The 23,818-nt window shown below is 39.1% G+C and overlaps 9 protein-coding genes across 9 annotated transcripts; 4 read left to right on the top strand and 5 right to left on the bottom strand.

The window, feature by feature from the left end:
- Nucleotides 1-11: 11 nt before the first annotated feature.
- MONOS_3753 (uncharacterized protein) lies at nucleotides 12-2,410 on the top strand (the record flags this gene model as incomplete). Its single annotated transcript, XM_067873773.1, has 4 exons — nucleotides 12-338; nucleotides 383-1,589; nucleotides 1,692-1,779; nucleotides 2,089-2,410. The coding sequence occupies 4 exons, from the start codon at nucleotides 12-14 to the stop codon at nucleotides 2,408-2,410; spliced, it is 1,944 nt and encodes a 647-aa protein (XP_067719629.1).
- Nucleotides 2,411-2,728: 318 nt separating this feature from the next.
- MONOS_3752 (uncharacterized protein) lies at nucleotides 2,729-3,172 on the top strand (the record flags this gene model as incomplete). The annotated part of the gene is made up of 1 exon (XM_067873772.1): nucleotides 2,729-3,172. The coding sequence occupies one exon, from the start codon at nucleotides 2,729-2,731 to the stop codon at nucleotides 3,170-3,172; it is 444 nt and encodes a 147-aa protein (XP_067719628.1).
- A 1,510-nt stretch (nucleotides 3,173-4,682) lies between these two features.
- MONOS_3751 (uncharacterized protein) lies at nucleotides 4,683-5,339 on the bottom strand (the record flags this gene model as incomplete). The annotated part of the gene is made up of 1 exon (XM_067873771.1): nucleotides 4,683-5,339. The coding sequence occupies one exon, from the start codon at nucleotides 5,337-5,339 to the stop codon at nucleotides 4,683-4,685; it is 657 nt and encodes a 218-aa protein (XP_067719627.1).
- Nucleotides 5,340-5,370: 31 nt separating this feature from the next.
- Nucleotides 5,371-6,720, bottom strand: MONOS_3750 (uncharacterized protein; the record flags this gene model as incomplete). The annotated part of the gene is made up of 3 exons (XM_067873770.1): nucleotides 5,371-5,926; nucleotides 6,088-6,592; nucleotides 6,717-6,720. 3 exons carry the CDS (start codon nucleotides 6,718-6,720, stop codon nucleotides 5,371-5,373), a joined length of 1,065 nt encoding a protein of 354 aa, XP_067719626.1.
- Nucleotides 6,721-7,094: 374 nt separating this feature from the next.
- MONOS_3749 (uncharacterized protein) lies at nucleotides 7,095-7,743 on the bottom strand (the record flags this gene model as incomplete). Its single annotated transcript, XM_067873768.1, has 2 exons — nucleotides 7,095-7,622; nucleotides 7,723-7,743. The coding sequence occupies 2 exons, from the start codon at nucleotides 7,741-7,743 to the stop codon at nucleotides 7,095-7,097; spliced, it is 549 nt and encodes a 182-aa protein (XP_067719625.1).
- Nucleotides 7,744-8,744: 1,001 nt separating this feature from the next.
- On the top strand, nucleotides 8,745-9,344 carry MONOS_3748 (putative ISXO2-like transposase domain; the record flags this gene model as incomplete). Its single annotated transcript, XM_067873767.1, has 1 exon — nucleotides 8,745-9,344. One exon carries the CDS (start codon nucleotides 8,745-8,747, stop codon nucleotides 9,342-9,344), a length of 600 nt encoding a protein of 199 aa, XP_067719624.1.
- An 828-nt stretch (nucleotides 9,345-10,172) lies between these two features.
- MONOS_3747 (uncharacterized protein) lies at nucleotides 10,173-17,185 on the bottom strand (the record flags this gene model as incomplete). Its single annotated transcript, XM_067873766.1, has 2 exons — nucleotides 10,173-16,824; nucleotides 16,937-17,185. The coding sequence occupies 2 exons, from the start codon at nucleotides 17,183-17,185 to the stop codon at nucleotides 11,128-11,130; spliced, it is 5,946 nt and encodes a 1,981-aa protein (XP_067719623.1). The 3' UTR covers nucleotides 10,173-11,127.
- Nucleotides 17,186-17,673: 488 nt separating this feature from the next.
- On the top strand, nucleotides 17,674-20,687 carry MONOS_3746 (uncharacterized protein). The gene is made up of 6 exons (XM_067873765.1): nucleotides 17,674-17,816; nucleotides 17,876-17,900; nucleotides 17,950-18,033; nucleotides 18,093-18,201; nucleotides 18,282-19,155; nucleotides 19,263-20,687. Exons 1-6 carry the CDS (start codon nucleotides 17,696-17,698, stop codon nucleotides 20,198-20,200), a joined length of 2,151 nt encoding a protein of 716 aa, XP_067719622.1. The 5' UTR covers nucleotides 17,674-17,695; the 3' UTR covers nucleotides 20,201-20,687.
- On the bottom strand, nucleotides 20,687-21,933 carry MONOS_3745 (uncharacterized protein). Its single transcript, XM_067873764.1, has 2 exons — nucleotides 21,598-21,933; nucleotides 20,687-21,536 (listed from the first exon to the last, which is right to left on the bottom strand). Exons 1-2 carry the CDS (start codon nucleotides 21,928-21,930, stop codon nucleotides 20,775-20,777), a joined length of 1,095 nt encoding a protein of 364 aa, XP_067719621.1. The 5' UTR covers nucleotides 21,931-21,933; the 3' UTR covers nucleotides 20,687-20,774.
- Between the last annotated feature and the right edge of the window lie 1,885 nt (nucleotides 21,934-23,818).

Genomic DNA, 23,818 nt, shown 5'->3' with positions numbered 1-23,818 from the left:
TTGATTTTTTTATGATCAAAAAAAAAGCTGAAGAAGGAAAAAGAAAAATGCAAGCAGAAATGGCATCAATTGACTATCGCATTTATGAAAATAGACTAGAGAGGATGGCGCGAATTCTAATCGACGGAAAAGCCAGGCTTGTGGATGCAACCAACTTCGGTGAATTTACAAAAAAAACACTCATCCATGCAGTGAAGGCTGTGAAAAGTGAAAGGGATGTTGCCAAAGTGGGAAGACCGTCATTGCTGCGTAAAGAAAAAAAGGAAATTGTTACAGACGTTATTAAAATTGAAGCAAAGTGTGGAACAAATCTTACAGTGAAAAAAACAAAAGAATTGGTTTGCAAAATATTTTTCTTTTATATTTATTTGATTCTATTAAGATTGAAAATGCGATTGAAGATGAAGATTCAGAGATTTTCGAAGATGCTTCACCAAAAAAAGAAATTTCAAAATCAGCTGCTTATTCCTTCTTGCGAAATCAGCCCGAATTGAAATTACAAAAGCCAAAAATTTTGGATTCAAAACGTCTTGCCGCATCTTGTCAGGACGTTTTAAAGCCTTGGTACGAAATGCTTGATGATTTGCATTCAAAATATAAATACCGAAGGGAGTTAATCTTTAATGTAGACGAAACATCACTAAGATTATCCGAAAATTCACAAAAACTTGTTGCAACATCCTCAGAGTCTCCTTCAGCCTATTGCCTTGCTCCTTCGAGGGTGCGAAACGCGACGCTTGTAGCTGCTGTTGCATCGGATGGCTTTTCTTTACCCACAATTGTGCTTTGGCCAAGTTCCAATGTTCCGGAAGAGTTAACACCTCTGCTGTCTCCTTCGCTTGATGTGTGGAGCAATACAAACGGTTGGATGAACTTTTCTCTCTTCGAAAGATACTCTTTGCGTGTTCTTCTTCCAGAAATATTAGAAAGAAAGAAAAGGATGAAATTGACGGAAGAGAGATGTTTGCTATTCGTCGATTCGCACAGCTCTCGTGCAAACCCTATAATTTGGAGAAAATTTATGGAATCGAATGTGGATGTCATCACATTTGTTCCTCACACAACACATATTTCACAACCTCTCGATAGAGGTGTTTTTGCCGTTCTTAAATCGGTTTTAAATTCATCAATAGAAATCCCTCAATCTTCAACAGCTTCTTCCAACAGAAAGGCTTTGGCAGACATCCTTCCTCAAGCTCTTCACTCTGCATTCGCACCATCAGTAATAAAGAATGCATTTGATGCAAGTGGTGTTTTGTTCAGATCGTCAGGACCAGTTTTACGTAAATTGCCCAAACACTCTTCATTTCCTTTGCCCACTTATTCAAATCGTTTTGATTTTTACGGAAAACTGCTCACAAATGAGGATTTCTTAGAAAAGTGGGAAGAAGATATATTTATTCGAACAAGTGCGAAATGTTCCGAAGCCGAAGAAGAAACAGAAAACATCGAAGATACTCTTCCAATTAAGTCAAAGAAGAAAAGAGTTTTTAGAAGAATTTTGCATGATGATTTGGAAAATATCGAAGAAGAAAATTCTACAGATCAAAGTTCTGGAAAAAGAAAAATTCGAAGAATATTTGACCCAAGTTTTGTTTATTTTTGCTAATTGAGTCTGTGTTTTTTGAATTTTATCACTTCAAAAATTTGGTGCCAATAAAAAAATGGTGCCAATAAAAACACTAACCTAGTTGTGAAGAAAGCAGCTGAGCTGCAAAAGCTGCATGGTTATGAAGCTGTCACTGCTCCTGTCGCTGCTGATGTTGCACACGCTGCAAGGTTTCAATATTGGCTTGCTGTGCTCTGCTGTACAGAACATGCAATGTCCGTTCAATGTTTGATGCTTTTCATTCTTCTTGTAGCTTTGCTCCCGTCACTTGAGGATTTACCGAGAAAGAAGTCGTCGAAGAAGCTGTTATTAACAGCGGTTGATGTGGATGCGTTTCTGCCAATCTGCAATACTCCTGTCCATCCCTGGCTTCATTGGTCATTGAATGGCTGGAGAACCGATAGAAGCAGTCGAGACATGCGGAGTGATGAAGCTGTGCAACAAAATGAGGAGGTGAATGGTTGCAGCGAATGAAGCAGGAGAGTTTGCGGAAAAGGCGCTGGAGGCTGTGGGGCAGAGGGGCTGATGATGAAAGATGTGGTTCTGTCGCCTGCAGCGATAGTGCTGAATTTGCTGGAAGAAAGAAAAGAAGAAGAAGAAGTTGGAAAAGGAAAAGGAGGCGAAGCGGATGAGCGGGCTGACAGAGCAGATGAAGGAGAAGGCCAATATCATCTGGATGGATCAGAGGAAGATTCCGGAGCTGAGCGAGAAGCACAACTCAGAGGTGATGCAGGTGAAGGAAGTGAAGGAGCAGCTGGTGACGATGAAGGAGAAGGTGGAACTGATTTATATGAGGATTGAGAAGTGAAGAATCGATGCGCGCAGCAGGGCGTGGTGGTGAGTTGGTACAGCAAGAGGTCGATGCAGGAAATTGAAGTTTCCCTTGCGACATCTTCTTTGTTAATGTCTGTATGTGGACGAAAAATTCTGTCTAATGCTTCGTTGATTCCGCTGTTGGGCTGTGTAAAAAGCACAAAGAGAAGTTTGAAGCGAGCATTGTGGTGGCAGCGCTGTGATGCTTGGCCCGAATCCAAGCTTGAAGGAGCTTTCTGTGAAAGTGGAGAGCCTGGCGAGTGCAGAGAGAGAGGCAAATAGTGGTGATGGAGGAGGAGACGGAGGATGCGGAAGCGAGGGAACGAGATCATTGATCAGCGAGAGATCAGAGAAGAACAGTGCGGGGCCAATGGTGGTATTGGTGTCAGTGGTGGTGAAGGAGGAGTGGATGCAAGTGTGAGGCAGAAGATGAACAAGATGGAGAAGGAAACGAAGATGCTGATGGAGCTGTCGAAAGTGCAGGAGCAGACGATAAGCGAGCAGAAGGCGCTGTTCAAGGAGGTGATTGAGAAGCAGCAGACGGCGCTTGCACAAAAGAAGCAGGAGCAGAAGAAAATGAAGGCGTCGTATGAAGAGAAGGTGGAGCGGCTGGTTGTTCAGGTTAGGGAGCTGGAAGAGCGTGAGGTGCAAGTGGACTTTGGAGGGAGTAGGGAAGGAATGGCAGAGGAGAAAGGGGTGAGAGAGATGGATGGAGAAAGGAGGAGGATGAGTAATAGAAGTTTCGGCTGAGAATACGAGGAGGCAGAGGAGGTGGAAAAGGCAGAAGAAAGAGATGTAAGCGCAGTGAATAGGATTCCGCTGTTTCAGCACAACGATCCGAAGAGAGGGAGCGGGATGATTGGATGAAAACTGTGGTTCCAACAGTGGTAAAGAAAGGTAAATGGAGTGCGAACGTTGTGTTGTGCCCGTTCATGCTTCTTGAGCAGACGACAGAAAGCAGAGACAGGGAAGAATCGGAGTGATCTATTACATCTCCTGGTGGATTGAGGGTAGGGGTGTCTGGGCAGGAAGGGTGCCTTTGCAGGCTGTGTCGATGGCGTGGGAGTGACAGATGAGTGCAGCGTCTGTGTCGCTGGAACAAGAAACGTGAAAATCAGCACGTGTGCTTCGGGTGCCACACTCGCGGCGGTCGTCTGTGAAGATGAAACGTTTGTTGAAGTTGCTGAAGATAGGTCTGCAGTCTTAGCTAATATGGAAGCTGTCGAGGATCCGGGGGTAATGCGGAGACTTTATTTCAGCAGATCTTTGAATGGGGATGGGCGTGCAGAGATAGGGGTTTGGTGAATTTGTGTTCATGTAACTGGGGAAGAAGCAAGCGGTGCAAAAGAATAACTAGGCGGTGATGTGTGCGAGGATGTGTGGGGAAGAACTGTTCCGTTAGGACTTTGCAGAGATGGAACTGTTTGGGGAATTCGTGCAGAAGGAGTAAACCGGAGGAGAATTGGAGTTTTCCTGATAATTGAATTGTGGTAGAAGAGGTGTCGGAGAAGAGATATAAGTGTCTTTTGGTTGTTTGAGGAGATGCAGCAGGAGAAAAGGGATGCGGAAGCGTATGTGTTTCTGTGGTTTCTGCTGAATAACTTCAGAGAAGAAGCAGCTTCCGGATGTTTGTGATGAAGCTAACCTGCAAAATCCTGCTCTGCAGTCTTTGAATTATGTGATTGAGAAGGCGGCAAGATGGCATCGGTCAACTTGGAGTATGAGTTTTACACAGCATCGAAGGTGACGTGGGAATAGTTTGTGCTAAAGCTGCATGTTTTGATTGTGCAGTTGGTGAAAGAGAAGAAAGAAGGGCGGTTGAATTTGTTCCACATTGTGCGGCTTCCGGGAGTGCTGTTGGGGCTGAAGCTGTGAAGGAGCAACTCAAAAAAGCGACCTTCTTTGGTCTTTCTCTTGAGGATGGGCAATGAGTGGTGCAGTTTCTGCAGACGATGGCGTAGCTGTGGGAGTTAATAGCGAAGCCTTTCCATGTTCTTCATTGATATTTGCATTATCCTTATCGTATTCTTCTTCTTCTATTCTTCTTCTTCCTCTAACCCCTCTTTCTCTTCTTTCTCTTTTATTCTTTATTTATCGATTTTTGTATTCTCAATTTTTCTTCAAAATTTGATTTTGCTTCATCAACCAACCTCATTTTCCATCTATTTCCTGTTTCTTTTTACAATCAATTTCTTTCAAAAAATTCTTTGAAAGAAACAAATATGGAGTCAACATTGAGAATGTTTTGTTTTCTTTTTGCTTATTTCTGAGCAAATAATAGTAAATAAGGTGAAGAAGGTGAAGAGGGTGAAGAAGAAGAAGATAAATGTTGCTTTGAACAAATTGATATGAAATGTTGTGAAATTGGAATGTTTAATGCATCAGAAGGAGAAGGAGAAGAGGAAGAAGAAGAGGAAGAAGAGGAAGAAGAAGAAGAAGAAGAAATTGATGATGAAGTTGAGAAAGGCATGAACAATGATGAAGATGACGATGTTGATGATGATGACGATTGTGTTCGAGAAGAAGAGAAAGGAGAGTTTTTGGAAAGATCAGCATAAATCTTTCTGTCAAAGAAATCAAATGGCGGTGTGGTTGAGTATCTTATTGAAGAAGGCTGTCCAAACAGAGAAGAAGAAGAAGAAGAAGAAGGTAATGATGATGAAAAGATATCAAGAGTGAATGATCCCTTGTTGATTGAACGAGGATTTGGCTTTGAGAAAGCAGAAGAGGAAGACAAAGAAGAAGAAGAAGAATTCGAAGAATTCGAAGTGGAAGAAGAAGAAGGAGCAAAATCAGACGCAAAATCTGTAGGCATATTTCTTGCTGAGAAAGAAGGAGGAGTATAAGCAGATCTTTGTGGGGTTCCGTTGCTTTGTCTTTTGAGCGAAGGGGACATCGAAAATTCAGCAGATACCATTGAAAACGGAGTTGTGGCTGCTGTTGGCTACTCATTCATCGAAACAGAACGAGTCGAAAGAGAAGATTGGGTGCTGGTTGGAAGAAGAAGAAGAAATTGACGAGATGGAAGAGAAAGAAGCTGGAACATCAGCATTTGAGCACATTGGTGTTGGAGTGTAAGAACCAGAGCCTGTCTTAAGAGAATTCATCTTTGCATCATCTGTTGATCCAACTGAAGAAGAAGAAGACGACAACGAAGGCGAAGAAGAAGGAGCATTTGTTTGTGTGGTACCAAAGAAAGACACAAATGAAGCAGGCAGTATGCTTGCAGAAGGAGAAAGAGGAACAGGTGGAGGAGACTTCGAAGGAGGAGGAAGCGTGTGTGGAGGAAGAGAATGAGGAGGAGGAGGAGGGTTGGAAAGAGGTGGAGGCGGATGAGGCGGAGGATGAGAAGGAGGAGGCTGAGAAGGAGGCATTGGAGGAGTTAAGAAGCGCAGAGGTTGAAGTGAAGTTGCTTGAGATGAAGGAAGAGAATAATATTGTGCTGAATTATGGCTGATGAGCGGGCGAAGCGGAGCGGTTTGACGGAGAACACTGCGAGAAGAGCTATTTAATGAGGGGGTTGATTGAGAGAGAGAGAGGTTGATGATAGAAGAGAAGAGGAAGAGGAAGAGGAAGAGGAAGATGATGCAGCAGCAGCAGATAATATTGGAGTGAGAGAAGAAGAGGAAGAGGAAGAGGAAGAAGGAGAAGGAGAAGAGGATTACTGAAGAGTTTGTCCTTTCGAAGAGTCATCCGAATGAACAATTGAAAATGCTGCAGGCTTTGACGAGTTGTGAAGCTCATCAATTTCAGCTGTTTGTGGAGAAAAGACCGAATGTTCTTGGGAAAAGAAAGAGGTTGACGGAACAGAAGAAAGAGAAGAAGAGGAAGAAGAAGAGGAAGCAGTAGAAGAGAACACAGGACGAGGTGAAGTTGAAGCAACAGGAACAGTCTGAGGCACAGGGCGATAAGTGTTTGCTGATGATGTGGGAGGAGGGGTTGTGGATCTCCTTTTTACAGCAGAAGGAGAAAGAGAGAGAAAAGGAGAAAGAGAAAGAGAAGGAGAAAGAGGTGTTTTCTTGCTGGATGATACAGGCACTTGAGAGAGTGTGACTAAGGGAGAGGAGAAAGCAGAAGGTGCAGCAGAAGCTGATGGTTTTGATAGACGAGAAGGAATTGTGGTAGAAACTGTTGAAGATTTCAAAGAAGAAGATGGCACAAATGGAGTAACTGCAATGGAAGAAGTAGAGAGATATGATCAGAGCTGAGGAGAGGAGAATGAGAGGAGAAGTTTACAGAAGAGGAGCGACGGTGAATGTGGCAAGGGGACACACGCGATGGAGGTTTCTGAAACTCATTCAGGTTTTAAGTTGAAGAAGAAGAAGGAGGAGGAGGAGGTGGTGGTGGTGGCGGCGGCGGTGGTGGTGGTGGTAATGGAGGAGGAGAAGGAGAACGAGGAGAAGAAGAAGAATTTGAAGAAGAAGAAGAAGGTTCGATTAATATTCTTGCAGTGCGATGAGAATGAGAAGAATGAGAAGAATAAAATGAGTTTGATGATTTGTGTGATGGTGAATGAATGGAATAAAATTATAATTATAATTATAATAATAATAATAATAATATGCATAAGAAGGAGTAGAAGGAGAAGAAGAGAAAGGATGGTTGAATTGCACGGAAAGAGGGACTTCTGAAGAAAATGGTGCTCGGTAGGAAACGAGGATGTCAGGACGACCTATAAGGCAGAAGACGATGCAAAATTTTCAAAGGAGAACGAGTGCTCTCCATTAGTGCCGTTAACAGCAGCGCAGCTAGAGTGCGCATACGACTGGCCAAAGGTGAACTTTGCTCTCTCTATACGAATTCTCCCTGCAGTTGTGATTAGACTTCCCACATCCCCAACAATTGTTGAGTTCAGATACACCAAAGCAGCTGAAGTTGATTCCAATGAGTGAATGCTAACATTCTGCACACAGCATTCTCCGTTGATGATTGTTTGCTCCGATATCAACAGCTGCGAATAGCGTGATGGTATGATGTGTTGAACTCCTTCACTCAAAGACTCACAAGGCGCTTCAAATCCTCCACATTGCTTGCAATCTCCATGATTGTCTGCAACTGAAGAAACTAATATCGTCTCGCTCTGGTATTTCACAACCCTCAACAAAAGATCTTCTTCTCCTTCAAACGAGTCTATTGTGCAACCCCAGATCGCCAGTTCCTTCACAAACGGTGCTCTGAAATCTGCAGCAAACTTTCCAAGCTAAAATAATGAATAATTTTATTAGAATAATAAAATAAAACATTTAAATAAAAGCTGAATGAAAACCTTTTGATATGTATGTTTTTCATATTTATCAAACTTGTGGGAGTAATCTACGCATTTATTAAAATTCCAGGCACATTCTGTGCAATGAAAATTTTTAATCAAATAAGAATTTGATTAATTAACGAATCTCTAATTTTTGATGAAATAAAATCGATAAAAACCTTGTGCATTTTATGAATCAACAAGTGCAAAATAGTTCAAGCAATAAAACCCTTTTCACATAGAAAAGCAAAAATTCAAATTTTGATCAAAAAATTTGATACAGTCTAAACCGGATATAATCACGTCGAATATAATCACATTCGTTTATAGTCACATTTTTCTATGCACCGATATTTTTTGATAGTTTTTCATTCATTTTTCATCGCATATCATCACAGGGATGAAAATATATAATCACATTTTTTATTATTATGGGTGATTTTTTCATTGAAAAATCGATTTTTTGATCAAAAATCTCAAAATTTCGCGTTTTCAAAATTATACTCAAATAAGTTAAAGCAATATGCATTGATGCAAAAAATTAATTTCGCAAGTGAAAAAAGTGTATTTGGATAGAATTTCCAAAAATGAAAATTATGACCCAAAATTAATTAATTTATTTATAAATTTTTATTTTTTTCTGTGTGAAGCATCATCGTGTGTAATCACAATCGGATATAGTCACAAAAAGTTGTGCAAAAACCGACGTGATTATATCCGGTTTAGACTGTGCATAATTTTTTGAAAAAGAATATATCTTCTCATAAAGAAGTTTGTTATGAGCCTACTAACATCACTGTGTGAGTTTTATATTTTCATTTGTATTATGGTAACGGAGTGTTTTTTTATTAACTTTCATGGGATTGATTTTTGATCCATAGCGACTTTTCAAAAAGAATCACCCATATCTGTCAGTTATTATTATTCAATTGCTCGTGCAAGTTTAGCCTCGTATGCTGTGACAAATTTCAAAAGCTTGGCGGTGAAGAAACAATTGTGGAGATTGACGAAGCCATATTAACGAAAAGAAAATATCACAAGGGAAAGAAAAAAGCACAAATTTGGATATTTGGCATGATTGAAAGGAACGTTGAAGGAAAGAAAGGAAAATGTTTACTGCTACGAGTGAAAAATAGAAAGAAAAACACTTTAATTCCTATCATCCAGGCAAATGTGATTGAAGGAACGATGATATACTCCGATGAATGGAAAGCATATCAGTGTCTGGAGACGTTGGGATATAAGCAATTAACTGTATGTTACAAATACAACTTTCGTGATGCTCTCTCTGGAATTTGCACATGTTTGATGGATGGAACTTGGAGCTTGCTCAGAACAAGTTTCCCTCGAACAGGAGTCAAAGAAAGATTCATTGATGATTTTTTGATGAGTTTCATTGGGAAAAGAGATGAAAATTTGACTATAAATGAATTTCTAACTCATGTCTTTCAATACAAACCAACAAAAAACAAAAACGATGAAGAATCAGAAAGTGAGACCGAGGAAGATATCACAATGGAGATTGATGATGATGAAAAAAGTGATCATAAAGAAACAAGTGATGATGATGTTCCAGTCATTAAATTTGAAGATAACATGGATGATGATATCGATCCTTTTGGAGCTGGAGATGGAGGTGATGCATCATCGTTTGAGGATGATTTCCAATTTTGATATTATCTTTTTCAAAAGCAACTTTCTACGTCAAATAGTTATTTCTAAATCAAATTTTTTTTCATACCATTTGAAAATAGGTTCTATTTTATTTAATTTTAAATTAAAAAAATAAAAAAACTTATATTATGGGATTTTTTTGAAAAAATGTGTTTTTCTGAAAACAAAAGATTGTTCGAATTTTCGGAGCTGACTTCTTTTAGTTAATCACATTATTGACTATTATGCAAAAAAAATCTTAATAAAAACAAAATTTGAGCGACTACGTCAAGTTATCATTAGCCCAGATTTTCTTCTTTAATCAAGATTCATATTTAATCCTGGATGATTGGCAAGCCAATAAAGCTTATAAATATTTCTTTTCTCATTTGAATTTTCTCCAATTAATACATCGTGATCCTGATTTTTGCTTCCATCTGTGACTCTTTTTTTTTTCCTTAAAAATGTGTTTTCTTCATGTGTTGGATTTTCCAATTCACCAATATAAACTGTATACACTCTTAATATCGTGATGGTTCTTGTTTCTGTTGGAACATCAAGGAGTTGCAACCATGCCTCCATTTCCTTTGACAAAAACAGATCATCTGTAATTTTGGCATTTCATTCTTCATCAAACAAAAGACTTTGTTCAAAATCTATCCTTTGATTTTATTCTCATTGAATGGATGATATGTTATCGAAATGAATTGCACTTCTTGTTCTATATTAAATTTCTTTTATTTTCGCAAACAAAGCTCATTCATCAGGAAAAAATTATTTTTTTTTTTTTTTTTTTTTTTTTTTCAGTTTCATTCATTCGCGTCTTTGTATCTTTTTTTTTTATTATTATTTTTTTATTTTTTTATTTTTTTATTTTTTTATTTTTTTTTTTTTCCTTTTCAAATTGCTTTTTGGAGTTTGTTGAAATTCAGTATTCTTTCACAATATTTTAAAAAACATCAATACGACTTAAAAATAAAAAAGAATAGGAAATGATGAATCAAATCTTGATAAAATATAGCTTTGCTCAGTTAAAGCACACCCATGAAAAATAAAAATGGTAAATAATCAAAATACCTCATAAAATAGGTGTTAATTTTGAATCGAAAAGTTGTGAAATAAGACGAACTTACTCAAAATAAAATTTAAAAGCATTTAAAATTCACAAAATGAAAAAAAAAATATGAATTTTTGTTCAGTAAAAAGTGATGTACAACAATAAAAAGCAATTCTCCTTTAACGATTTTCACTCAACAAAAGCAAAATCTTCAAAACAACAGTAAATCATAGTTTATGGTGATGTCACAGGAAAATACATTCTCGTGGAAACAAATGAATTTAGATGTTTTTGTTCAAAAGAAGAACTAATGAAGAACAGATAACAAGATTGAAGAATAAATAACAAAATAATAAAAACTATAAAATGACAAAATGAAATTAAAAAAGTACTTATTTTCATACCAAAGTGAAATGAATGAAATAAATTAAACTTTCAAAAATAGAACTTCAAATTTCATTATTGACAGATGCGAATGCTTAATGAATCAACAAATAATTTAGAACACAATGAGAGATACATGAAGGTTGAAAAACAAGAGCTCTCAAAGAGCATCTTATGAGAAATACATATTAGACAATGGAATTAAGATGTAAATTAAGATATAAAAATTGAATAGAAAAACTAGCTGAAATAAAAATTCTAGTATAACTACACTAAAAAATGGCCATACAACTTTTTGCAGCCAAAAATTTGAGAAAAACAGACTATAAACAATGAAAAAAAAAGGTAATATTTTCATTTTCTTCACAGATCATCGATGTCTTCGTTCTCGTTTTCGTTATTATCATTATTATTCTGATTGTTGTCATCCATCTCGAAACAAGTGTCTGCAAAGGTGATATCTTCGTCTGTGAAGTGCATGTCAAACAAAGAAATAAGCTTCCTCTTTCCAATTGATTTCACTGCATCGTTCTTTGAGCGAAGCTGGTCTCCAATCAGCGTCAGCCTCTGTCTCAACAGCAAATGCTCTCTTTTGTGCTTTTCAATGTTTGCATAATTCCTCGCTACCATTTCTCTTTCCTCCTCATTGAAAGCTGCCAATACTGTTGATGAAAGCTGATAGAACGCATCCATCACAACTTCTTGTCGTTCATATTGATTGACTGATGTTACCAGCTGCTGTGCTGCATCCAGAATTGCTTCTCTTCCTTTGTCGAACGAGTCGTGTCCGGTCACCATCGATGAAATCATCTCAATCTCCTTTTCGCCTTCTTTGATTGGCAGCAGGTGGTGCAATCTCCAAGAAACATTCTCAACAAACGTCACTTCAATCGCCCACGTCCTTGAATTTCCAAACATTGAAATAATGAATAAAATAGAAAACAATATAAACGCAATGACTAGAATAGTAACCGATTTATGCACTTCTTCCTTTCCTTCAGTCAAAATCATATTCGTCATCTTGTTTATACCTCCCACAATGTCGTTTCGAAGGCCATTCAAAATGAATCGTGCTTCAGGGGTTAAATACGTGATGTTTTCAACATCCATCTTCGAAATCCTCTCCACGTTTATTCTCATCCGCGCCAAAAGCGATGTGAGTCCGTAAAGATGCCCATGCACCCCGTATATCCGCATAGGATTCACCTGAGAACAGTCATCAGAATTAGCAAGGAAACATTCTGTATCGTCCAGCAGCGTCTTCACATTGAACTCCTTCTTCATCCGCGACACAGTCACTTCATCGTATGTGACATCATCTGCGTGCGAATACTCCGAATCTCCGAAGTGGCACCCCAAATGCACTGCCTCGAAGTAATTGGACATCGGAACCAGCATGCCGCGTGCAGTGAGTGGATCACCAGAGCAATGGGAAGAGTTGTACATGACTGGATTGCACGATCTCGGAAACGTGATTGATTGGTTCGTCTCCAGCAGCGGAAGCGGCTGAAGAATGGATATCAGAAGAAACTGGATTTGGAACAAGATTGAAGCACGCATTCCAGAAAGAATGATGTTCGCAGATATTGGCCTGTAGCTCCTGACATCGTAGGATATGATAAGAACAGAAAATATGATTGTGGTTAAGCCAATCAATGTTGAAAATAACACGGTAAATACAACTAATTTTGATATCGGACGTGGCAACTGTTTGTATGCTGCTTCGTGCTTCTCTATCTCCTTTTCGATTCCTTCTTCCCACGCTGCATCTTCAATGACGTTTCTGATCAGCCCCATCTGCTTGTCCTTTTCTGACTCATCGCTATCATCGTAATCAATCATGTATTTCATTTCAGTTGCTCCATTTTGTTGTTGCTGTTGTTGTTCTTGAGGCTGCTGCTGCGGTTGTTGTTGTTGCTGCTGTGCCTGCGTAGGCGTCAAATGTCCATCAAACATGCTTCGATCAGTCTTCAGTTGTGCCTCTGAGACAGCATGCATCGGAGTAGGTACTTCTATCTGCGGAAACGACAGGTTCTGGCTGTATGTCAATGCCCTGTTCTGTGGAGACAGATTTCTTGGCGATAGAGGCTGCATCACCTGCGCCGAGTTGAAAAGAGACCCCGTTTCGTATTCAGACACTGCGTGCTGGATGGAGAACGAGGCTGTAGACGTCAGACCAAAGTGCGGCTGGCTGTTGTTTCCATTGCTGTTGATGGAATCGATATCGATGTTTGAAAAGAGAGGCGGAACAAGCGGTGATTGCGACACGAGAAGAGGAGACTGAGGAATGGGAAGAGGAGACTGCGGCACAAGAAGAGGAGATTGTGACACAAGAAGAGGAGATTGCGGAATGGGAAGAGGAGTTCGTGGAGTGAGAAGAGAAGACCGTGCCGTGAGAAGAGGAGATTGCGGCATAAAAAGAGGAGATGGCGGTGCGTTGTTCAATTCGTCAGTCAGATTGATGCCAAGCGGCTTGATTGTCAGCGGGGCAGCCAGTGTATTTCCAAACACTTGGTTCACTGGCGTCCTTGTTGCGCTTCGGGTGGGAGTGGCACTTGTTACAACTGACGCACCTTCGTATTCAACAAACCCCATCCCAAATGAGTCCAACTGCAGATTATTCGAAGGGGTTGAGTTATTCTTCGATCGATTAGTCAGAACTTCTGCTGCTCCTGCTCCTCCTCCTTCCGACTCCACTTTCGGTTTGCCCAAAGAAAGATCGATATTCGACAGCGGTGGCTGTGGTGTTTTCCTTGCTCCGTTGCTTCGTTCAGTTATTTGTGCTCCCTTTGGGCTCTCTTCGCCGACCATTGGCGTTGGCAGCTGCAAACCTGGTGTCGAAGGAATTGTCGTCAGATGCTCATCAAACAAAGAACTCGAGGACTCCATCGCAAACGGAGTGTCGTTTAACGACTCCATCGAAAACCCAGCACTCGAAAGCGTGGAAGTTGCTGGCTTCTCATTGGAAAGTTCCGTTTCGGGTGCGTTTTGCCTGAAAGAAGCCTTTCTCTTCTGCTGAGACTCCATCGATTGCTGCCTCACAAATATTGGATGTGTATTGATTTCACTCGGCCCTTTGCCATCCAGTTGAGATGTCTGTGGAGAATTGCAAACAGCTTTCTGTGAACTGTCATCTTTTCCACTTTCGTCTCCTTCTTCGCGCAACGCAGACGCGCCAGGATCTTCCAAGAACTCTCCGTTGTGGCTGTTATCATCGTTGTGCATGCCGTTGTTGTCCAAGTAGTTGTCAAATGTCCTCGTCTCCATGCTCTCTCCCATCTCGACGTTGATCGTGAAGTCGTCTTCTTCGTCCTCGTCTCTCAGAAGTCGGCGAATGACACTCTGCATCTTGTTCTTCGGCATGTCCAGCATCGTCTGATATGCCCTCATCCGATTCTTCACTGATTTCCAGGTGTACAACACGTAGACCAAAAGTTGTATGACTGTGAGGGGAGTAAGAGATGTCACAAGAATGATTATTAAGACAAGCATAATTTCGTCGCACTGCTTGTTCAAAATTTCATAGTAATAAATGATAACTCTTTTTGCGCCGTCCAATATTGGCACTGGGCAGTTGAACGTCAAATACTGAATGTTTGACAGAAAATCAGGATCCTGAGGACGAGACGATATGTTTGTGAGAAACAGGTGATGCATCATTTGAGAGACTGTGGCAACAACCTCCAACATCGATGATGAGCGCAGGATCTGCTTTTTGGTGTCGATCACTTCCTCCACACTTCCGTCTGGGTGAGTTATGTTCTTTGTGGCGATGGTGAAGAAATACGTGCTGATATCTGCTGTCTCCCACACCTCCAAGTTTGAGGTCGACTGGTGGATTCTGCCCAGCATCGAGGCCAAGTTCTCCGATGTCTCCTCCATCATCTTCAGCAGATCTTTCCTCTGAATCATTCCCGTCGGCCATTCATCCGTCTTTGGTGGATCGGTGTAGTTGTATCTCTTGTCGTATATTAAGTAGTTGTACCCGATTGTGGCTGAACGCGCGGAATGGTAAGACAAGTCGCACACATTCCGCAGCGTCTGCAGATTGCTCTGATACGCATTTGTCTTTATCACATACACAATAAGTGCTCCAACAAGCACGCCAATGTTCAGCATATGCAAACCTATTTCAATGAATTTCAACCTGTTGTATTCGCTTTCACGATTCCCTTGCTCCCCATGCCCCCCTACCACCAGATCAACAATTGTTGCCTCTTTCTTCTTCTTCTTTCTCCTCCTCCGATTTGTTGTGCGATGCCTTCTCATCCCACTCGAAGACTGCTGCCATTGCGCCTCGCTTCTCGCAAGAGATTCGCGATCTCCTTCCAAATTCTGCGCTTCCAATGAAGAACCCTCTGCTCCTTTGTCTCCGTTGGTGCCATCCTTAACACTCCCTGCATTCACCTCAAAGCTTCCCCGCCTCACAACGCGAGGCATATTCGCCTCATGTTCTGCACCCGTTCTGTCTCCCCTTGCGCTTCTCCTCCCGCTCATCTCGTATGCATCGCCCATCCCAAACGACCCTTCGTTGAAGCTTCCGGTGTGTGTGTGCGTCATCGACTCGCTGAAGCCGTAGTCCTCTTCAATCTGCTCTGCCCGGTTCAGAATCATCTCTGCCTCGTCTTCGTCGTCGTAGATGTCCAGCAGCAGGCGCGCATAGCTCCGCAGCACACCTGTGTTCTGCTCGTGCGACGCAATCAGCTCTTCGTAGCTCTTTCTGGAAATCTCTTCGTTCTTCACAATCGAATTCAGCAGACCCGGAATCGCCTTGTAGTCTGGCTGCATCGATGTAATGTTCTCGAAGAAGTCCTTCATCGAACTCACTGCCTGCTCATGGTGCTTCTCTGCCTTTGCCATCAGCGTCGTGAATGCAAATGTGTTCATGTTGCCTGTCCCGTTCCCGCCGTTCTGCCCGTTTGCACGCCCGCCGTTCTCTTTCGCCTTGCAGAACAGCACAAAGTTCAGAAACACGCCTGGAGAAAGCGACCGCGCCTTCTGGATGAGTGTATTGGCTTTCATGTAGTTTTTGCGGTAGGACAGCAGAAACGTCGCATACTGGAAGCAAAGCATGCTGTCGTTCGGGTTCGACTTCAGTGCGTGTGTGTAGACGTAGTCTGCAAATGTCAAATACATCATCGAATCATATTCTTTCTGTTGGATAAAGCGAAGCGAGGGCTCCACTCTTTCTGGCTTCTTCAGCGGAGGCAGAGCCAAAGATGGATTTTTCGTGTAGATGTCCAACAGCTGGCTGCCAAAAGCTGTCAGCAGATACTTCTTCTCTCTCATCTTTTGGCCAATCTTCGGCAACAGCACTGCACATGCAACGATTCCAGCTATCAGCACAACCACTTGAAGCACGATAGTAACAATCCAGTTGCCTGTTGCTCCTTCAATTGCATACAAAATTTCATCGAACAGTCTCAAGAACCCAAATAAGCACCACTTACTTGCCATCAGCAGATTCCCGTTCAGTTTGTATATCGGCTGAATATACACAAAATACACTATCATCGCTAGAGAAGATCCAACAGTCACCACTCCTCGCCAGAAAGGCCATTCAATCAGTGTTCGCATTGCAAACACACACCCAAACACAATAGACGAATCCACCGCTTGCCACAAACCACGTGGTGATGACCATAGCCCACCATGCTTCGGATTGTGGTTGTATATCATGTTGTTTATTAAAATTGAAGATAACAGCAGAAAGCCCAGTACAATAATTGAAACAATAAATCCCAAAATGGACAAGAATGAACCCGAACAGCTTCCTTCAAATCCCCGATGAACCATTTGTCCCTCAGATTTATAGCAATCAAATACAGTAATGCATATTGAAGTCAATGGGATAAATAAGATGGTGTATGTGAAGTGCACAATCCAACGTAACAGCGAAATGACCCACGGCTGCGAGCCTGAAATAGCACCTTGCAAGATCGCCGTTATAGCAAGGCACATCACAAGCAACACCAAATAGATTGCACATCCTATTATTACAAACGAAACGTAATTTCCTGCTAAATATCCAAGAGACGTTCCATCTGGAAAGCCAACGCACTGACAGTTTCATGAATAAAAATTCCCCCAAAAAGATATCAGGATCGAAGTTAGGATTACGAAATGATAAATAAATCTCAAAGGAAAAAATTTAAAGATGAAAATCACAAACCAAAGAAACTGTGTTCACTTTTTGCGTGGAAACGTCAATTCGAAAGAAACTGAGCGTAACCATCTGAATCACTGTGAACGCCCATACGAAAATCTCCCATGTTTTGCTTGGATGCTTCGGTTGATGGAAAAGAGGGAAAAAAAGGGAAAAGCCAAATGTTTCCATTTTGCTGAACTCTTCCGCTTGAGTATAATCATTCATCGTCCCGCTAGATGTCGAACACATCGACATGCTCTCTTCGCTCGCCATATTTTAAACCGCTTCTCAAAGTACGATAAAAACAATACAGAGTGTTTTTTTATAATTTCCTCCCATAATTTTTGAATAAAAATATTCAAATTTTAATCATCACAAGTTATGATATTGTTTTTATTATAATAAAATAACCATCAATTGAATTCGACAAAAAAATCATTTTTTTGATTTCACCGGATTTGTTCTTATTGAACTTTTTTTTCCAAAATTGAAATTTGAATCAATTCAAAGTTTTTAATAATTTTTCGTTTCATTCGAAAATAAGGAGTCTGATATTGTTTTATTATCCTTTCATATTTTTTCTTCATGTTTCTTTCTTTTTTTCTTTTCTTTTCTTTTATTTTATTTTATTTTATTTTATTTTATTTTTATTTTTTTATTTTTATTTTTTTTAATGAAAATAATGAAGAAATAAACGAAGGAATTTTAAAAAAATATATCATTTTTGAAAGAGTTTTTCCATAAATAACTACTTATGTGTCAGATCAATGCTTTTATTTTTTCATGAAGAGAAAAGAAGAGAAGGTTAATTTACATGAGGATATATTTTATGTTAATTTGCATGACGAAAATGCATCTTTAAGTTGCTCGTCAAACGATTCTTGCGATCAGTTTAACATTAAAAGTGTGTTTTTATTATGACTGATTTGCTGATTTGATTGAACAAAATCTTTGGTGAAACAGATGTTCCGGAAGAGATATGGAAAAAGTGTGAATTCGTTTTGATTTATTATTATTTTTATTGTTTATGATTTCAGGATTTTTAGGCGATGCGACACGAAAACAAAAATGAGTCTAATGGGCACGTCGAAGCAATTTCGTTTAATATTGAATACAGAAGAGTTTTGACAGAACTTTTTGATTTTCTTCTCTGTATTTATTGACATCTAATGATTGTTAGGTTCTGGCGCGAAATTGTTTTTGAAGAGCTTCCTCGATTGAAGGATAACATTTATCTGAACCAGAACGAGTTTCAAGACCTTGAAACACTTGATGCAGGCAATGAAATGGTTTGAATATTGAGCAACTTTGAAGAGGTCGAGATGAGAAGAAATACAAATATTATTTATTAATTTTTTTTTTTTTGCAGCAGAATAAGGAGGACAGAATAAGGTTTGGCCTGAGTCCGAAAGGCTGGAAAGATACGATCAAAATGTACGGAACTTTTGCGAAGGCGTTGTTTGATACCAAGCGAGGCATATGGAATGATGTGTATCATCTTAAAGAATCGATAACACATCCAAAAACAAGTCTTCTTCTATTTACAGTTACGTGGGCATCGTTGGCATCGTTTTTGTTCCTCTTCTTCTTTGCGATATTTTATTCAACAAATTTTATTCGGGGTCCTGTTTTCGACAAATTGTCTGATCCGAATGTTTCTAATTTGGTTTCAAACAAAGTTACAAGATCGGTGTTTTCGTTCAGTTTATCTCAATCAAAATTGCAGTTCACTGTTGTAATGGCACTGCTGCTGATGCATTTTGGCTTTTTGTTTCTGTATTTGACGAAGCGAAAGGAAGTTCGGTACAAGTTAATTTTTGTTGGTATTTATTTGGCATGCTTCCCTTTTGTCAATTATCTTTTGTGTTTGAAAATGGACAATTTCATGAATGGCGAGAATTACACACCCAACATTCGCAACAGGTTGGTTGATGGACCGATGGCCAAGTCACGTTCAGCTGTTGATTCCAAAAAAAGTGATGCAGAAAGCAGAGGAGTTTTCAGCCAATCAGCAGCTGATGAGGAACACGCAGAAAGCGGACAATCAACAACAGAACCAAACTCGTCAGTGTTTGAAAGTTCTTTGTGGTTGCTCTTCGCTTTGCTTGGAGAAATTTTTTTCATGTCTCCAGTCGATAACTGGGTTGCTTGCTATGGTGATGATGACTTGGATGGAGTTATTTTATTGATTGCGATATGTGGTGTTATAACAGCTTGGGTGCTATTCTTTCACGAATTGTGCTGTGTGACTTATTTGTTATGTTTTATTTTATAAATTTATCTCATTCATTTATAATTATTCCATTTGCCATTTGGAAATTTATTTGAAATCCAAACGGACAACAAACAGTTAACACCACAAACTCGTGGACAGTTGCACTTGTTCCTCTTTTTCCAACGATCGTTCTGATTCATGTGTTTGTGTTCTTCATGAGGCCATCGAAGGAGCATGAATATTCTGTTCTATGCAGCAAAAGCATTCGCATTGCAGGAATTGCCATTGGATCTGTGATTGGCATTGCCATTGTTCTGATCCCTCTTCTGTGCTTGGATGGGGTTGGGGTGTTTGATCCTGGTGCTTCGAATGGAGAGGCGTGGAAAGGGGCAGAGCGGTTCATGTCGGCTGTGGTGGTGACAGACGAGCTGATTGAGCGGGCACACAAAATGGAGAGGAACATGGCGCTGTCGCTGGTGCCGATGGTGGTGTGGTTTGTGGTTGTGCTGGTTGCATTCTGGGCAGCGCTGTATCTGGTGAAAGGGGATGTGAAGTGGATAGAGCGGAATGTGGATTTGAGGAAAGAGCTGTTTGTGTGGCAGGATGCAGCGCGGAAAAGGAGGAGCAGAGAAGAGCAGGAAAGAAGGGCAGAAGAGTGGGAGAGGCGGAGAATGGAGAAGATGCGGGAAAAGCAAAAGGAAGAGGAGAAGAAAGCGAAAGAGGCAAAGAAAGCGAAGAAGAGAGAAATGAGAGAGGAAGAGAAAGAACAGAGGCTTGCTGAGATCGCATTGAAAGGACTGAAACCAGAAGAGCTCAGTGCAGCAATAGACGAGATCAATGCACATTATGATCAGGAGGAACGAGAAGAAATAGAAGCAGAAGAAGCAGAAAGGAAAAGATCGGAAGAGGAAGCAAAAAAGAGGAAAGAAGAAAAAGAAGAAGAAGAAGAAGAAATCGAAAAGGCAAAACAAAGTGCAGGCGATCATGCATTTGACGAGCCAGGTATCAATTCCGTTATTCACGAGACTTGGCAGCAGATTCTTCAAAGGGGGTCGTTTTCTTGGCTTCTGTGAAAAGCAGTCAGCCAAAAGAGAATAATCAAAATGCTTTTTTGTTCCTTTTTTATTTTATTTAATTTTTTGTTTTATATTTTTATTAATTTTGAAATGGAGAAATTGTTTATTAGGAAGTTTCTTCTTTTCTTTGCTTTTTCATGTTTTTATTTGGATGTTTAAGTGTTGCCTTCACTTGGCTGAAGCAAACATTTTGTGTATTTTGTGAGTTTTCAGTGTGATTCAAAGAGTTTTGAGAATTGTTTGTAAATGATTTGTTGAATTATTCGAGATTTTCAAAAATTGAAACATTTTTTTTCTTTCCAATTTTTGCATGTTAAGTTCATATTTTCAGTTGTCAGAGTTTTGATGCTGTTTTAAAGTTTTTTTTTAGCAAGAGAAGATTTTTTATTTTTCTTTTTTTCTTTTTTCTTTTTTTTTTATTGTTGCTTTATGCTTCATTTCAACGTGTGAAAAAAAAAAAAAAAAGATATTTTGATGATACTTCAAATGACTGATGATTTTCGATTTTGCGAAATGATGAAAAAAGAAAAGCATCACTTTTGAGTTTAAAAATTCATTAAATTTCATTTTCTTAAACATTTACAAAATAATCACAAACATTTAATGATATAAATGGATATAAACAGCCTTCAAGCAAGACAAATATCCCATGGAAGCTTGTGATAACATCTTCGTATCCTTCTTCTTCCATCTTTTCAAACATCTTCCTTTTCAACCCTTTTCTGTGCTCCTCTTTCATTTTTTCTTTCTTCTTTCCTTTCAGTCTCCCTGTAATCGAAATCAAGAATTTTAAACTTATTTGCGTATTGACATCATCCATTGTTGGAAGCTGATTCTCCTTCAAAATAGCATTTACAGCTCCTCCGTTCAGCAAGTCTTCATTCTTCATGGCTCTATTTTTCGCTGCCATGCTCAATGAATAAATGCATCGACTGCCAATTTCCTCATTATTCCCTTTTGCTGTTTGATATACCTGAACAACGCATCTGATAAGCTCTGAATATTTTTCATTCCACAATAAGCACGAGCCCAAGAAATACTCCAATGTTAGCAACCATCTCAATAAAACCTTCTCTTCTTGCGATTCTTTTTCTCTTTCCTCTTTTGTTCTCTTCCAATCCACGCAATTCATCAGTTCTTCTAACTCCTTTATTGCCTCCTTCGCAAAATGCAGCTCGTTCGAAATAACATCTTCCAAGCTTCCGTCTAGGCAAAATCTTTTAATCACAAATTCCCACGCAGAATGATAGGCAAGCCGCGTCAGATTGTTATGCTCTTGATGATGCTGGATGATCTCTTTCATCTCACTAAAATACATATTTTTATCGATTATCTGTTTAAAAGCAAAAAAAGAAAAATAAATAGCTTCAAATATGTGACAGAAGTGCTCAAACAGCATATTCGTTAATGTTGCTCAGCGCCAGAAAAGCCATTTCCACTTCCTTTTGCGTTTCTTCGCTCTCATCTTTATCCAGTCCAACTTTCAGAAGGCATGGCAAAACGATTGATAGCAATTCTTTGGAAATGCAAAATTGATTGAGCAAAACAAAGCATTCGCAAAGATCAGCCAGAAGCTTTTCATTTTTTCCCTCTTTTTTCTTTTCTTCTTCAACAATCATTTTTTCAAATCGTTTGCTCAATAATGATTTACTAAAATTAAAACTTTCCATATCTCTCAGCACTGCCAAATATCCCACGTGCTTCAATAACAAAATTGCATTTTCCATTGGCAGCTTCTTTTCTTCAATCATTTGATGAATGTTATCGAATCGTTCTTTTGTGAAAAGATTTCTGAAATCATCTTTATTCATTTTTTCAATCATTGAATTCATTTCTTCAATTTTCTGTTTTTGTTCAACTTCATTGCTAATTTCCAGCTCACAAAGCAATTCTGCAAAAGGTATTCAAATGTTAAAATCCATTCTTCATTATTCAATCCAAATAAAAAAGCAAACTTGAAAACTTCTCGGTTCGAGTCACTGCCAGAATTCTGTTATCAGGCTCATCATCATAAAGCAAACTCATTCTATTTGTTGCAAAGAATGTTCAAAATGAAGGGTAAAGCTTGGCAAGCAAGAATACAAAAGGATAATACAAACATCGTTGAAAATAAAGAAAAATAAAATAGATAGGAATTTCTATGCAAGTGCTTTTGCCTGACAAAATGGAATGCAAAAGAGAGCACAACAAAATGTCTTGGATTGGCTGTTTAAGCAAGAAAAGTGAATCTTTTGATTCGATTTGATCGAACCAACAAAAAATTGTTTGATTTCGGTTTTGTGAAAATGAAGCGAGGAGCTCTTCTTTCGTGAAGACATTGCTTCAAGGCTTTGAAACAAATTTTATTTTGTAATTGGAATGGAAATTTAATGGAAGAGAATTCGAAAAGAGGAAATATCAGTTCTTGAAGAGAAAGTGCTTTATTGCATTTTTGGGAAAAAGAACATGAATGAAAAAGTGGGCACATGATACAAGCCTTCTTGTCATTTTTCATGAATTGCTAATGTTTGCATCTGTTTCAAAATGACTCATAGGATTGCAAAAGATTCAAAGAAATGAGTTTCTGAAAAACAAAATGAATTTGCAGAACAAAAGAATATTCCAATCTTTGCATTAGAGCATGAGCAAAAACAAGCAGAATGGATGAATATTGCAGCAAAGTTGTTTCATTGCGAAAATGGTTCATTGGATTTGGAAATGGATTATTTGAAGAAAAGCAATGATGATCATCTCCAACAGAAATGATTTCGAGATATATTCTTTTCGAAGCAAAAGTGAACGCACATTCTTCATATTTTTTTTCTTTGTGGATTATTAAACACCTGGTACGGTGAAAGCCATTTTATTTCAAATGAAACATGATTGGAAGAGGAATATAACAAATGCATGTTCTTAATGAGCATCATTCAGGGAGCATAAGAACAAATAATATTTTTATCAATTTAAGAGAAAAGTCAGAAGCTGTAAATCAGAGAATTCAGCTTCTATCCCAAAGGGATAAAGAGAACGAAAGGCATTCTGATTCGTTGATCAAGAATTATTTTTGCATCTTCTCAATTATTTTTGATCAAGCAAGAAATTCTCATTTGGACTTCTGTAACCACATCTAATTTCACAAGCATATAAAAATGAAAGGATTACCATCAAGCAATACATCTGTCCTTCTTTTTATTTATTCTGTGCGGTCGTCAGGAGAAATACAAGTCATTTCAGACATTTCAGATCTGAAACTCATCAAATGGATTTATCAACAACAAAATCTTTGCTGAAAACATTTCTGATCATATTCACCTTTTATTGAATTGGTTATAAACATTATAAAACTGCGATTCACAGAGACAGCCATTGCAACTGATGTTATTATTATTATAATTATTTTCAATTTGAATTCTGCTGTTGGAAATGCTGATGGGCTAAATTCATCAAATGGTTTCAAAAATTCTTCACGCATTTCAAATGATTAAATAGGAATTTTTAATTCAATTTCCTCCTCCTCATCCTCCTCATCCTCCTCCTCATCCTCCTCCTCCTCCTCCTCCTCTACATCATCATCATCATCATCATCTTCTTCTTCTTCTTCTTCTTCTTCTTCTTCTTCTTCTCCACCCCACCTTC

Source organism: Monocercomonoides exilis (assembly GCF_001643675.1).
Source record: "Monocercomonoides exilis strain PA203 chromosome Unknown scaffold60-472593, whole genome shotgun sequence".
In the NCBI taxonomy this organism is placed as follows: domain Eukaryota; phylum Preaxostyla; order Oxymonadida; family Polymastigidae; genus Monocercomonoides; species Monocercomonoides exilis.
The sequence above is the reverse complement of the archived record's forward strand: the minus strand, read 5'-3'. Positions and strand labels throughout refer to the sequence as shown.

Coding starts and splice junctions, on each gene's coding strand:
- MONOS_3746 (XM_067873765.1), top strand. CDS start 17,696: ATGAAGAGAAAAGAAGAGAAGGTTAATTTACATGAGGATATATTTTAT. Junction 17,817..17,875: donor CGATCAGTTTAACATTAAAA/GTGTGTTTTTAT, acceptor TTGGTGAAACAG/ATGTTCCGGAAGAGATATGG. Junction 18,202..18,281: donor TTGATGCAGGCAATGAAATG/GTTTGAATATTG, acceptor TTTTTTTTGCAG/CAGAATAAGGAGGACAGAAT.
- MONOS_3745 (XM_067873764.1), bottom strand. CDS start 21,930: ATGGAAAATGCAATTTTGTTATTGAAGCACGTGGGATATTTGGCAGTG. Junction 21,537..21,597: donor GCAACATTAACGAATATGCT/GTTTGAGCACTT, acceptor GCTTTTAAACAG/ATAATCGATAAAAATATGTA.